The sequence below is a fragment of the Oenanthe melanoleuca genome, chromosome 4 (assembly GCF_029582105.1).
Source record: "Oenanthe melanoleuca isolate GR-GAL-2019-014 chromosome 4, OMel1.0, whole genome shotgun sequence".
NCBI classification, from domain to species: Eukaryota; Metazoa; Chordata; class Aves; order Passeriformes; family Muscicapidae; genus Oenanthe; species Oenanthe melanoleuca.
This window is the reverse complement of record NC_079337.1, coordinates 11,692,844-11,708,358: the sequence shown is the minus strand read 5'-3', so window position 1 is coordinate 11,708,358 and position 15,515 is coordinate 11,692,844. Positions and strand designations below refer to the sequence as shown.

The following is a 15,515-nucleotide window of genomic DNA, read 5'->3' as shown; positions in this document are numbered from 1 at the left end:
CTGAGATTAGAAGACTGGTAGATGTAATTACTAAGCTTTTTCATTGGTGGAGTTCTTTTAAAGCACTTAAGCACTTTTCGTAAGGTAACACTTAAAAATATGTATCATTCTTACGAGGGTTTTGTATCTTCACCGTTGAATCTGGGTCAGGATGTTGTTTATGTATTACTTGAGTGCAAATCTGTTCAGTCAGAATCTAGCAAGAAAGAAGATGCCAAATCAGTGTAAGGAAGAAAGCTTACTGAAAAAACAGTTGGATGCTGCACTAACATCATCATCCTAAAAATCATCCAAAAAAATCCCCACTAACTTCCTTGATAATCTATTTCATCCTGTTTCTGAAACTCCATAAGCTACTTTATTCTTTTTTTTCTCTCTTAAGTGCATACTGTTATTTAAAACACACTGGAAGATTAATGTGAATCTAACCAAAGCAATTATCCTAAGACAAGATCATTGCTATAATAAAATTCCACATCTACATGAGCATCTGCTTGAGACATACAGGTTACTCATTATCTAAAATTGTTCATAATGTACATAAACAAGTTAAGGAGGGGGTAAAACCAAAGTAGTGAGCTTTGAAGGGAAAAAAAGCAGCACTCAGCTGCATCACACTAAGGTTTAGTGTCATCTGGAACATATCAGCAGAAATATGTAAGCAATTCTCCAACAATGTCTTACAAGTAATTAGAAAGATTGGATCCTAACTACAGTGTATGAGTACCTCAAACAGGACATTGTATGTGGTCATGGTGAATAAGCTTGTCTGAAGCATCAGCCTTTCAGCCAACAAAGAGAATAATCCATGTCCAAGCATGACTTCAGCTTTTCTCCTAAAATGGTAGAGAAAGATAAAATAAACTTAAGCATTCCATTTGCTTTGGGGGAAAAATGTTTAAAACATGTACTTCAAAAAAATCACTGGTAAGATATTTTTCCTGTTTATTCCTTAAATCTTTGAGATTAGGTGAAGGGGAAGTGTTCCATTTCTGAAAGGACAAATCATTCCCTGAAGGCAGCCACCTTTCTTCCATAAATGAGGTCCACTCACCCATGAGCCCAAAAAGCCTTGGGGATTTCTTGATAAACACTGAGGAAAAGACACCTCTGCCCTCATTTCACTCAAAAATGGAACCATGGACAGCAATCTCAATAGTTATCCACTATCACAGTTGAGTCAAGACATATTAAACCTAGTTCTCAGGAGCACACAATTCCATCTCACCAGTCTGATTCTTGCTATTGATCTCACTGGGAAAGGGTCACTTTAAAAAGCAGGAGGCCATACTGCAAGTAACTATTCAATCAGCTTGATAAGGAACTGATAATACCTGGACACTAGCTGCCAGCAACAAGCAATTTCACCATATCAAAAATGCATTCCTGACAAATAGACTGAGGGGTAGTTGAAGAAAAGCTCCTGATATTCAGTGAAGCCTATTTAGTGATTAACCTCCAGTACAGCTTTTTCCCCTTTACACACAAATGTGTGTATACACACCCAATAATTTATACCCAAAATAACATATAGAATGACTGTGTTTACTCCTTCCTTTCTTGAGAGGTTTAGTTTTAAGACCCAAATCAATACTTACTTTGGAGCAAGATGCTTTAAGAAATATCCCATCACTTTCAGAGCTTGCACCCTGATGCCTTCACTTTGTGATGCTAAAAGCTTGTAGACAACCCTAAGTAGAGAAAACATATTGGTCTTCTGTCAATGTGAAGAACAACAAATGGAGGTTTTTGGTCCTTGTAAATCTCCCATAAAAACTTAAGACATCTAAATGTATTTATCAGTTATATCCATTTTCTTTCATCACTTCCTTTTCAAGACAGTCAAGCTCTTAGGGCCACATCATTATCTGATAACAGCTGGACTGTGGATCATAGTATTCAACAGATCTTTAAATCTGTGAAATATGATTTTTAACTTATCTACATGGACTACTAAGCTCTCTTTGAAAAAAGAAAATACTAATTTCTAAATGTTCCATGAAATCATATTGGAAGAGAAGGAACAGTACTTATCCTTTACCATAAATAAGTTATGACAAAATTTTTGAATAAATTTGGACCACTTCACTAGAGGGAAGGAAAAAACCTACCTTAAACCATTTTGGAGAACCTTTCCAAAACTATTCCATGTTACAACATGGCATTTAAAATCTGCAAGTTTTAAAGAGCTCAAAGGACTTCAAGTTTTTAGATCTTATGTATACAAAAATGAGCACTCATCACTTTTATTTACCCAAAAATTATTCTCAGGACACCTGAACTAAGACCAAAAAAAAAAAAATAATTCTATAACAAATACCAGAATTAAAGGTAAAACCTAAAGGAGACTAAAAACCAGTTACATACAACAAATAACTTATCCTGGAGAATGCTGCAACCACAAAAACTAAAGAAGGAAACAAATAAGCAAACCTATGATGCACTGGCCATTCAAGCAACAGAATCCATTTCTCTGCTTTTCTTTACAGAACACTATCAGGGTTTCCCAACTGTACAGGGAAAAAGCACTTCCTTTTTTTAACTCCACTAGATTGGTTACTGCAACATTTTTAATTTTAAGAGAACTTCAAATATTTATAAAGCTTTGGAAAATTATTTTTAAATTTCAAGACTACCATGCCTTAATTGCAAAAAAATAGATTATCAAGAACCACACAAACAATCTATTGACTGAAGACAATAGTGGAGCAATGAGTGTAACAAATGAGGCAGGAAAACAAAGTGATTTCTCACTGAAGCTGACTTGCTCATATGCTTGTTAACAAAAAAGAAAGCACCTAATGCTAGCTGTTAAATAAAACCAAATGTACTGCATTGGAGACCCAACCTGACATTCAAATACTTCATTATTTAGAGGTTTTTAGTAGTTTCCCATACGTAATACATTACCATACAAAGGAAATCAAATCTGATGAAAATGAGTAAAAAAAAATTTAGAAAATAATTAGTCTAGCACTACAAAGGGAGAAAACAATTACAAGCATGCCTGAATGCAGCCTCTTGAGAAAGGGCAGCTGGTAAAACAGGGGTTAATCAATAATTGCAACTAAATGTATGAAATGAGACCCTGCCTTTACACAGTGAGAGAATTACTATTCCCCATTTCCTTCTAGGAATTCTTCTTACATTTGTTTGCCTGTACCAATTTTTTCCCCCACTATGTTCAGGTAGATTCCTGTTAAATTAGAAAAGTTCAATACTGTGACTACCCTCTGAGAGACATAAGATAAAATCAGAGTCACAACTTAACTCCTCTAGCAGACTTTCTACTTGTACAAGCACCCATACTACCCCTACTTTTCTCTCACAATAGTTTTAAACACTATTTTTCTGTTTGTTGGGAAAAAGATTGCAAACAGTGCATAGCACAAAGTCCTACTTTTAAACAAATAATAGAATTTTTCTGGAAAAGTCCCACAGATGAAAAAAACAAAAAGGAAGAAAGCTAACAAGGATCAGAAGACATCTGAATCAATTTTTGTCAGCTCCCCTCCAGTTCTAAAACATCTGTAAGAATGGGGGACTGAAGACAGAGCACCAACAGATGAAGACATCAATGCACAGACTCAAATGGTCCCCTCCCTGTTTCAGTGTGACTGACAGCTTGGAAACATTAAAAAAAACACCTCATTGATAATAAATCTAACAGCACCTCTTGTCAAAATGAACACCTGGATCAAAAAATCTTGCAAGATGAGGAGTCTATGATTGCAACACACACACTGATGAGAACTGTTCAGATTTCATGGGAATTCTTGCAAACAATAGTATGGTCAAAACTCTATTTCCTTTTTCCCACTTAGAAAATTCATACTTACTGCAATCCATTCCTCTGATCAAATGCAGGGATCATAGAACCTGGATGCTCTGACATCAAAGCAACCAGCAACTGCAAGACATCCATTAGATTGTCGTCCTGTTGGATAAAAGTTACAAATTTGAATTCACAACACATACACTAGAACATTGTTTTGGCTAAAAGAACCACTACAAAATATTGCAAAAGTATGTGGAGATTAATAACAAACAAGGAGCAAATAATTTTGGCCAGGATCAAAAGAACTACAGCTCTAAAATGCAAGAGCAGAGAAAACATTACAAAAATCATACTTAATTGATAAGGGTGAAAAGTGATATATCAGTGTCTGGGATGTAAGGATTTGACAGGCAATGGAAATTTAGACTATGTAACTTCCTTCCACACACGTGCTCCTCTGTTTTTGCATGTGTATTTCCCAATCCTTTTCAACACAGGAGCTACAAATAAACTGCTGCATATTTTCTGGGGCACAGGGTGGTGTTTAATGAAAAGTTTCTACTCAGAAATGTTCAAACCATGAGGAAAAAAATACTACCACCTGCCACAGACAATATTTTAAATGGGTAATTCAAGCTGCTCAGTGAAGTTTTCCATACTTTTAGTCTGAAGCACTCTAAGCTACAGTTCATTAATTTGTTCCAAAAATAACCTAAGAAATAACAAAATGCAACTGTCTTTTCACATACTCTGCTGTATTAAAAATGAAAGCTTATTTTCAAACAAAAATAGCCCACAATTAAAACACTGCCCAACACTTTTGAACTAATACTCTGATTCTTTACTCTAAAGTATTTTAAACAAATACTCTAATACTCCATTAGAAAATCAGTTTTAAACCCTCCTGAACAACTTTGTTCACCTGATGATATTATCAGCTGAAATTACAGACACTATCACTATTTAGCCATATAAGAAATCTAAAGTTTACTTTTTTTGTTGATGTTTTTCTGAATTCATAGTTAAATTGTGGGATTCAGCATTCATTGATCTTTTACTTGATTATACAATCTGGTAAGATTTTTAAAACATCACATCCTCATTTGAATGCTATAGAAAGCTTTTGCTATTTTAGTTCACTCTTAGATGTTACCAAGAGTCTTATTTTTTACTTCTCTACATAAAATAGAATTTCTTGACTATGGTAGTGCCAAGTAGTAGTATCCAGCACAGAGAATAAAAGGAAAATATAGGTGTAAGCAAAATTTAAAAAAAAAAATCTATACTGCTTGAAATGAAGTTCAATTAATTCCTTATTTTACTCATTTCAAGCACCCTTACAGAGATGAGATCAGTTAGATTTATGTCCCCATTTCCCTTGTCTTTGATGTTGCATCTGGCATAAAGTGCCTTTTCCTGGTGCTAAAATATGAAGATGCAGATGTATCAGTGGTAACCAACATTTTCTCCCAATTAAGTTTATATGCTTCTTAGATGCCATTAACATACATCTTTATTTTTTAATGCATGTTTTCAATTTTATTGCTTTATTTAAGAAGCAAAATAAAAATGAGAGGAAAAACAAAACAAAAAATATTACTTAGGCAGCCTAAAAGAAGGTTTTGACTTTTTTTTAAAGTCAGTCTCACCATCTGTTTTTCTGCTTGGTAAATTGGTTTGTAGAACAACATAAGAAACCATTTTAACTTACTGGCTTAATGAACTTCAATCTAACATTGAACATAGTGCTTAAATCACTGCAAGAATATTGGCATATCAGCACACTACTCTAAAGAATTGGACAATGCTGGCTACTTCCTCTGCAGAGCCATCTTGTGGCAAAAAGGAGGTTATATGTGAAATTATTCAAACATATGGTGGTCACAAACAGCACTAGTATACCACTCTTCATCAACACATCCCCCAAATTAAAAATTACCTCATGTATAGTAAGCAGGTAATTGAGGATAGCCTGCAATTCATCTTCTTTTATTCCATAGTCCTTTAAAAACAAACAGGTTTTAAGTATCACCTTTAAAGTACAGAATGTTGTTTCCAAAAAAAAGCTTTGTTACAAGAAACTTTTCTATCACAAAGCAAGTGCCATACAAGAAACTTGCTTTCACTTGATGCTGTAATAGCTTTATAGCTTCCAAGGTAGCTTCTTCCTTGCCCCCAAAAGCACCCACTGTATGCCATAAAAGTGTTTTAAGGCAATTTCAACACAGGCATAAAAACAAGATAAACAGCAATATAGTATATGAAATGGTTAGAGGAATACATGTTAATTGATACAGACAATTTGAACTGAGAGCTTCCTGCTAATACAAAAATTAAATTGAGGCAGCATAAAGGACTCAAAAGCAGATCTGGAAGGTTAATTATAAGCCCCTTATATATATCCATATCTATGTTTGCTTCTTATTTTCCACCAGAGAAGCCCATCTTAAATTGCCACCACCTTTGAAGAAACCTCAAGAAACCTCAATAATTTATGGCACCTATGCCAGCAATATGCCTTGAGGTATTTTTTGTGAAAATAAAATAAGAAACAACAGTTTCTAAGAACAGGATGAGGGTAGACAAAAGCAGACTTCTCCACTTCTAGGGTTTTTAGTTTTTAAAGCAAGACTTTCATTTCCCAAAATGTTTTTGCACCACTATGCACAAATAGAAAACTTGTCAAAGGATAAACCTCAACCTTGTTCAACAGATGTTCTATTTATTGTTGTGCAGTTTTGGTTGGGGTAGAATTTCTTTACAGGAGCCAGCACACAGCTATGGTTTGGATTTGTGATGGAAACAGTGTTGATAACATAAAGATGTTTTTGTTATTGTTGAGCAGGGCTTACACAGACAGACTAAAAACTTATGATAGTAAAAGGTCATGGAGAGCCTATAAGCAACAGAGCTGCTGAATTCCAGCATTCCTCTAATGTCCAAGAAACACTTGTGAAACTTATTGATAGAGTCTTTATCCTCCTCTGTCCCACTGACACACAATCTTTAAGCACTTATGATGTAGCTGATACTGTTCATGTTAAAAAAAACAAAAAAACCCAAGAAATTAAATACTTATTTCCCCAAAGGTAAACATTTCTAAGCTAATGACAGCTCCACTTCAGATAAAAACAGCTTAAAAGGGGAAAAAATGCATCCTGACACTGATGTCAAAAAGAAGCACCTTACATGGCTTTTCTGTTTATTTACTATCACAACATTTAACATGTTTAAAGCATGCTAGGCATTTCTTTATGAAAGGAAACTCAAATATCCTACCATAATTTAAATCTATCCTACCTTCATCACTAGCTGTTTAATAAACATCAACAAAAATGCTCGCAGGGATAAAATCTCCTTCTGAGTAGGCCGTGGACCATCTACAAAAGAAAAGCAGATATATAAAATACAAATTAACAGTTCTTAGCATAGACTGCATTTTCACAAAATGGAACAAAAAAGGCATTTTCTGAGTGAAAAAAGCACAATTCTAAGTCTTCCTATCCTTTATTTTAGACCACAAAAGAGTACTATGTTTTATAATTTTTTTAAAAAATATCTAATCTGTGAGGTTCTACTAAGGCTTCACGTAAATTCTAATGATTTTAATGTTTCCTTGTAGTGCTATGAATCAACTTCATGCAAGGAGTAAGACTGACACGAGAACATTGTGTCAGAATTTCCAGATTTTAAATTTTTGCAGTTTACAGGTATTTTTAAATTCTGCCATAGCTCAAAGGACGAGCTAAATGCCATACCATACACTGGCTCAATACACAAGAACCAATCTTACAATGCAATGTATAAAGAGTACCTTGAAAGACATGATTTAATTTGTTAACTCAGAGTCAAAAAGGACTGGCTTCTGCCATCTCTGTGTAAAGCAGACTTTCAAAGAAACATTTTAAATACTCAAACACTCAGTAGCTCCCAGGAGAGCCAAGGTTAAAAAAACAGGTGCAACCAAGTGTCAAAGTCAAGTAAAAGCTTTGGTACAGAAAGCAAATGAACTGTTGCAAATACATTTTGGGAGACAGTTTTTATATTTGCCTGTAGGGTCACAGTTCTCATGATCTTAATCATCACAGAAAAGCAAACCATCTAGAGAAGGAAAGTGATCATATGAGTCTGGTTCTATAAAGTATAGGCCCACAGGCACACTTGGTTTAAGAACAGCTATTTTCAACCTAGCCAAAATAAGCCATTAAACTGCATTACTAAGACTATCCTACTCATCCACTTGCCTCAGGCTCAACAAATCAGTTACAAAACTAAGTAAATCCACAAGAGACTAAAAAGAAAGGAGAAAACACAAATGCTTTGCTTCTTAAAGGATGAAAAATACTACCAAAAAATCCTTACAGCCCTCTAACAAGAAGGGCTGGTCATTTTGTGAAGTTGGTGGCAAGAATGCAAACACATCTAGGGAGAACTCAGTCCTAGTATATCTAGCTTTCTCCCATCACCTGCTTACCTCTCTGAAATTCCAAAAATTACAGAGAAAGACCATACTCCCAGGCACAGCACTACAATTCCAACAGCCCACCATTTCTCTGACCAATTCTGTCTAGTATCAGTTCACATAGGTGTCTGATGACAGATGACATGACTTCTAAAGAAAGTTTCCTACAGGTTGTGAAAAAAAATCTTTCAAGGACAAAAGCATACCACTCCCACCCCAGGGAACCCATCCCACTGAAGAGTAATTATTTCTGAAGAACCGACAGTTCTGTTCTAAACATTGCATACAAAACTTTATTAAAACAAACATCAGATTGTGAGAATAAAAATCACTATACATATATGTACATACCTATGCCCTTGGGAGTTATCCCACTGCGATCCTGAGGGTTCACCACCCAATAATAATACTTGAGGGTGTGCATGACCAAAAGAACTGTCCCAACCCGCCGGATTGCTCCATAAATGTTAACAGTGGCAATGAACTCCGTAGACAGGTAAGTGTACAGGGTCAGCTGAACCTACACCACCAGTCAGGAAAACAAAAATCAGCACACCTGAATTGCAGCACGTCAGACAACTGAATTCTTATGTTTCATCTATCAAAATGTCTTAAAGAGATTTTTTCTGCATAGCTGTTTTAAAATCTCTGCAAACGGATGAAAATTTTCATTATATTTCTGAAACTGTACGGTGCTGGTAAGAAGGTTTTAGTTGGCAAGTTTTGATCAAAGTTGTTCACTGTTAGAAAACAGAGATTCACCAAAAATAAAAGTACTCACTTTCAATTTATGTAAAGACTTAAAATCTGACAACTAAGGTAATTTCCTCTTCAAAAATTGCTGAGTTTTTCCCAACTAACCCATCCAAACTTCCTTCCCAGTCTGGGTGAAAAGTCACAAACCTGTTCTGCAGAACACTGCAAGTTTTCTAACTCCCAGAAAATCCTGGGAGTCTGCAAAACTTGACAACTATATGCACAAAGCAGAGCTTAAAGACAATTCCTGCATGATTTCTGTTGCAGAGCCAGAATCCATAATTCTTTGAAGTCAAGGCTTAGTTTGACACTCAAATCAATACACCATTAAGATACCTTATTGGTAAGAAAAAGCAATTTTACCTGTGCTGGGATATGAATCCATATTGCAGGATTGAGGAGAACATGATCACACAGCTGCTTCAGCAGGGGCACCCCATTGTGTAAATTGCTCAGGTATTTGGAGAAGGCAAGGCAAAGTTCTAGCACAGCTCTGGTAACGTGGGCTTTGGAAGACTGCAAAAGAAGATCTGCTCAAGGAGAGCCCTGCAACACTCTAGGAAAAGTACTTAACTCAAAAAAAATTCAACATGAATGCAAGACATCAAGGAAGATTTACTTTACCTTTTCTAGGCTGTGTCCTATCACAAGGAAGCCTTTACAGGAAAGCATCTGTTCTTGCATAGCAATAGAGTTCTTCAACAACTCCATGATGAATGCCAGTAAAGTAGAACTGGAAAACATGGTTTAGTAAACAAAAACATGTTACAGGGATACAACAAGACAGTATTTCCAAATTAACACTCCCACCACAAAACCCAGAGATATATGTAAATGTCCTGTTACATAAATCAGAACTTTTAAAACAAAAAGCAAGACAAAATTTTGAATGCTTGCTTCAAAAAAACTTTTTTATTTTATTAATGTTTTTCTAACTTGAAATTCTGGAATCTGAGATAACCATATAAAAGCAAAATCCTTCTGAATTCTTGCAAAAATACAACAGATAAGTTTGTACTACTCTCTGCTTCATGTTTCAGTCACAAACTTCTGCAAGATCTGTCACAATTGCCATTCTACTTCTTAAGCTATCAGATGAGCAAATATTTTTCTAGACACATTTGCTGTTGTGCTGCTGCCAGAGGGAATATTCCTGTCAAGGCACTAGTGCCTGTGGATCAAGACTTTAACCAGCTGAAAAACCCCAATTTGCTGGGCCAATTGGCAACAGCATCAAATCCCTGACTTATCACAAGGATGCCCAAGTCTGAGCCAGCTCAGGAGACACCCAGACACAAACAGATGGGCTGAAGGAATATTGTGACCCTCTCTTCTAAGCAACAATATGGATACAAATTATCTTTAAGCACTCATGAAACTACAAATGCAATGAATCAGAGCAAATTACACCAGAATTCTAAAAAGCAATCCTTTTGTTCTTACTGCTGCTCTTTAACTTAGGAGCTCTGGAGCTCCACCAGTTTCTGTGTCTGGGTTTTCAGAAGTTGGATGCAGTTAAACAGAGCTCACACAAGAGGAAAAGCCTAGCAGCAATACTAAGTAAAAATATCTTCCAAAAATCTGAAGGTTAAAAAAAAAATGAAGAAAAATTCCAAGGAATGACTTCATGTAGCTGAAAAATTCACCCCTCCTGGAGTTTCTCTTGAAACCTTCCCCAGTGAATTCTCTCCATGACAGGATTAAGCTCAAGAGAATTATCCATAATTCTACCACACAAAAAAAAATTGTCAAGTATAAAATACGTGTATTTCTGTGAGCTTTCACAGAACACTTGGTGCAAACAAGCACCTCACTTTAGGTCCTGCCTGTAACCCTTTTGTTGTTAGACATAATTCATTGCTGCACAAGACAATGCAAACTACTCTGCCATTTGATAAAGCAAGAGGTAATTTCCTTTACTTCAAAGGAATAAAGCCCAGGATACTGAAAGTACATACACTCACCAAATAGTTGTGTCAATGTGGTCTGAGGAATATTGCCTATAGTCCAACTGTGCAAAGAGAGGGAAAAGCACCTGCACTCCTCCAATGGAGTGCAGGGCACTTTGGATCGAGTGCGTCAAGACTGCTTTCACATCCTGACAAAGCAGAAACAAGGAATGTTGAAACCTCCTTCAGAAATTGACGAAAAGTTCACTAAAATAACTTTTAATTTCTTCAATATATAATCTGTATTATTACCAAATAAAAGGAAACAGCAAGAAGAACAAACTGACTGCCACAGTCACACTAAATACCCAGCATGCCTGACCTACTGCTTTAGATACAGATACTTTTAAATACACATCTATAGTGCTGATCCTCAGGTGAATATACTGGAGGTAACATTCAAAGCACAGGGAAGAAAAGGATTTCTTATCAACAGGGCAAAGGATGAGAGACAGGGAACATCTGTAGGGGAGTGAACATGAGGAAGAAGGATTTTTTTTCAAAGCTAACAGAGCCTTTGTATTTATTCATAGAATAAACATTTTTCTTAGAATTCTTGTGCATCCTCTTTAGTTCAAGAAACAGGGGCAGGGACAACCCCAAAAAAACCCCAACCTATAAGCAGATCCATCTCTTATCCAAATCCCTACAGAACCAGATTTTAGGTTTTCAAACAGAAATCATTTATATCCTCCAAATCTACGAAAATGTTTATTTACCTGCAGCATGAGGGCATGTGGTGAATGAACAAAAATAGAAGGGTTATCCTTAGGGGATGACTCTAGACACAGCTGTGCATCTGTAGCCCTTGGATTGTACATAAAAGCAATAGCACTGGAGAGTTTGCCATCATATAGCAACAATTTGTGATGTTCATCGAGGAAGAGATCACTTTCTGCCTTGAACTTGAATGTTCCCTGGGTTGGGAAGCAGGGTTGAGGAAGGAAAGGAGAAAAAAACTACATTAAGCACATTGAAGATACAGATCAGAACAACTATTGCAAAAAAAATGATTAAAATATTGCTTCTTTAATTGAGCAGTACTCCATAAAGAAAGGTTCTCATAAGAACCAAAGACTCATAAGACTCAAAGTCAATTTTACAGCATTAAAATGGCAGAATTTTTTTGGCCCCTGAAGAGTGTCATTGCCAGGATGGTGGGTAATGTAAAAGAACCACATCAGCCTGGAAACAGCAGGACTGTCAGCAATGTTCACTCAGAAGGAACTAATAATTGAGGAGCAGATAGAAAAGGAACTATCTTTTATAGCATATGTTTGTACAGCTGCTGGGGAATAACAGCCTTCAATTAGTGCCCCTCAGGCTATGACAAAACAAATAATAAATCACTGCAACAAAACTAATCCTCAGCACTAACTTTACACATTTAAAAAATCCCACTAGCACAAGCAACTGTAAAGCCACATTTCTAAAACAAATACATCACAACTGATCTACAAGTTTTCAGCCTCAATGAAAAAGTGAACCCAGTCAAAGGTAACAGTTGTGTTCTTCCTCTCCCAACCATCAACATGGAAATTTTGAGAAGCAAATAGGAGCACCATTCTTTTTGTTTTATCAGAAATTGAGAAACTGAACCAATGCTTACTTGTAGCTTGTCAGGCCACACATAGGCTTACAGAAGAAACATGGAAGAGTTTAATAAAAATATCACACAATAATTTTTTTTAGGACACAGGGATGTCACAACATCTTTAACACCTACCACAAAGAGCCTTAGCAGAACTAAACATAGGAAAGTCAATTCTAAGGTACCTTATATCCCAGGCCAAGCTGATAAATGGCAAAGATCTGAGCAGCATTGAGAGCCTCACTAAAAAGGTAAACAGATGTCATCTGCCCACAAAACACTCGATTGGCATCTGCTGTTTCTGAAGAACCCAGGAAACATTTGTCAAATGTCTGAAAACAGAAAACAGAACCCAGTAACAAGGTTTAATCCAAGCTACACAAGCAAATCATGCAAAAAAATATGCATTTTATCAGGGACTATTTTTACATAAACCAGTACTTGAAGGCCTCAGCAGAAACAAATATAAAGTTCTGAGATGCAATTTATTCCTTTACCAAAAATTACCACCTATATTTCAACACTTTTTTTAAATGTATAAAATGGGGGAGGTTTATGAATAAAATGGCAAAGAATATCTATGTAAAGCATCCAGATGATCAGCTACAGACAGGAGTGTGCAGGGATTACTCACATCACTGGTGTTGACAAACCACGTTATTTCCCCGTAAGACGCCAGTTCCCCGTTCACGTAACACCGGAGCTCGCTGTTCTTCCAGCGGTTATAGATGTGCACTATGGTCACCATGTACCACTAAACAATAAAAAAAAACAATTGATATAACTCTACAAACACCTGGGAGTAGCTTAAGCATTCAAGTGGGGCTTGGAAGAACAAATTCAACTCTTTATGTGAATTAAATTAGGAGTGAAAGATGTATTTTAAGTAAAAAAGATTAATAAGTCACTGGTGAGTTTTCTTGCATTGCTATGTCAAAGGATAATATGCCATTTTTTTCACAGAGAAGCTTAAAAAGTATTTATGGCATATAACTCCAAAAAATCTTTATGACAATGCTGAACCAATTTACACTGAAATTACTCTGTAAATAAGCCTAAACTGGGTTACTCTTAGCATGATGGACTACTACAAATGCCATTCCAAAGAGCAAGGATGGCTCCAGACTAAAGCCTCTCAAAGGCTGTGCATGTCAAATTATCACAAACAGAATCCATATTTACAGCGAGGGATTACTGATAAGGAATTCCTGAGGAGGCCTGTTCTCCCACAAGATGTTTACATCAGTTGTTCCAGAAACATTACTAGTATATCTAAGTAAAAAAGGGAACATTCAGCATCAAATAACACTACCTAATAGGCAAGTCAGCTTGAACACCAGTAATAAAATCAACTCATGCTTTAATTGTAAAATTAAAAAGAATAAGAATTCAGAACACACATTTGTTTTTCTCATTCCAGTGTAACTGTTTTTCTAGGGAAAGATGAGATTAATCAACAGCTACAACACAGACTCCCAGGCTACAATTTTAGACTTACGAAACACGTTTGAAAGATTATATTATTTTTACTCACCTTTTGTGGCTTGAAATCAAATTTTACACAGTGCTGGAAACCTTTTCCCTTTGATTTTATGGACGTTACAATCAAGCAGCCTCCAACAAAGTGAGCAGAATAACCAAGTCCTTTGTTTGTTCGAAAACTGACAAATCAGAACAAAATCAACACATACACAGATGCAGAAACCATTGAACAGTTAATAGAAACTGAACATCAGCAATATCAGCTTTACATAATACTCACCAATATAAATAAGGCTTATCCTTATCCACATTAATATTATTTACAGGATCCATTCTTAGCCAAGTGTGGAAAGTAAATCCATTCTGGTATGGCCACTTGGCTATTGGAGGTAAGGCAATAGCCTGAAGAAAGCAAGAAGTTATTCATATAGAAAGATAAACACAACAGTAAAAATGTGGAGCTTAAGATACACTGTACAAATATATGTTGATAAACAGAGACACACTGCAAATGTATACAGTTCCTCTATACTAAAAAAAATCTGGCCTAACTTCTGTCCTCTTTGTACTTGATTGTTATAATATTTAACTTACCTAAGTATTTAAAAACTGACCTTTATACCTCAAAATAGATTATTAATAGTAGCCTATGCTTCAAAATTTAATAGCTTTAGTGAAAGCCTTATAGAATAACAACTTCTCAAAATGCAAATTCAGACTGGTTTGATTTTATGGCAACCTGACAAGATCATCAGTTCCCTTTTCACATAGTGTTGGTATTCAGGAAAATAACTGATCATAAAGGGAAAGCTGGCCACATTTCACTTAATAAATTATTTTCTCTTGAAATTCATATCTGTGTAGGCTTCCAGTGAGAATAATACAAAATTACAAACTTCCTCAAAAGAAACACAACAAAATCTTCACGTGACAAAATCTTCATATCAAACATTGTGTTCTTAGTGCAAAGCCCATGAGTTACAAATCGTGGCATAACCCTTTGTTTCAAACAGCTGGGTTTATTTTTTGGAGTTTTTCAGTTGGTTAAGATTTTTTAACATTACTATTAACTTTCTGCTGGTGTGCAGCCCTGATTCACAATACACACTTCAATTAAGATTGCCATAAACTCTGATCAAAGATTCCACCCAGATGATCAATACCAACAAATAAAAAAACATCAAAGAACTCAAGTGTCTCCAGACTTGTTATTATGTTCCCATGCTCCATTCATCTACTGCTGTCCATACAAAATGAAGTAAATCCTTCTCTATAACAGCTAACTAACCAGTCTCCGTGTTTTTGCACCCAGCTCTTGGTAATTGGTAGCATTATCACTTGACTAAACTAAAATGAATCACACAGTAATTATAGAAATATTTAATTTCCTAAACTTCTTAATTTAAATATATATCAAAATATCTACCTAAAGGTTACTGAGGCACCCCACTATCAAAAAATATGGTTCAAGCATTCAACATAATTAACAGAAATTAA

General features: G+C 35.7%; 1 protein-coding gene across 1 annotated transcript in view; it reads right to left on the bottom strand.

Annotated features, from left to right (window-relative positions):
* LRBA (LPS responsive beige-like anchor protein) overlaps window positions 1-15,515 on the bottom strand; it is a 357,700-nt gene that overhangs the window by 301,696 nt on the left and 40,489 nt on the right. The window contains 15 exon segments of the mRNA XM_056489737.1: window positions 115-196; window positions 728-836; window positions 1,599-1,691; window positions 3,840-3,937; window positions 5,718-5,780; window positions 7,079-7,158; window positions 8,592-8,760; window positions 9,360-9,512; window positions 9,621-9,729; window positions 10,961-11,094; window positions 11,665-11,862; window positions 12,722-12,868; window positions 13,171-13,290; window positions 14,071-14,197; window positions 14,299-14,420. Of these exon segments, the coding sequence (XP_056345712.1) occupies window positions 115-196; window positions 728-836; window positions 1,599-1,691; window positions 3,840-3,937; window positions 5,718-5,780; window positions 7,079-7,158; window positions 8,592-8,760; window positions 9,360-9,512; window positions 9,621-9,729; window positions 10,961-11,094; window positions 11,665-11,862; window positions 12,722-12,868; window positions 13,171-13,290; window positions 14,071-14,197; window positions 14,299-14,420 (1,804 nt within the window).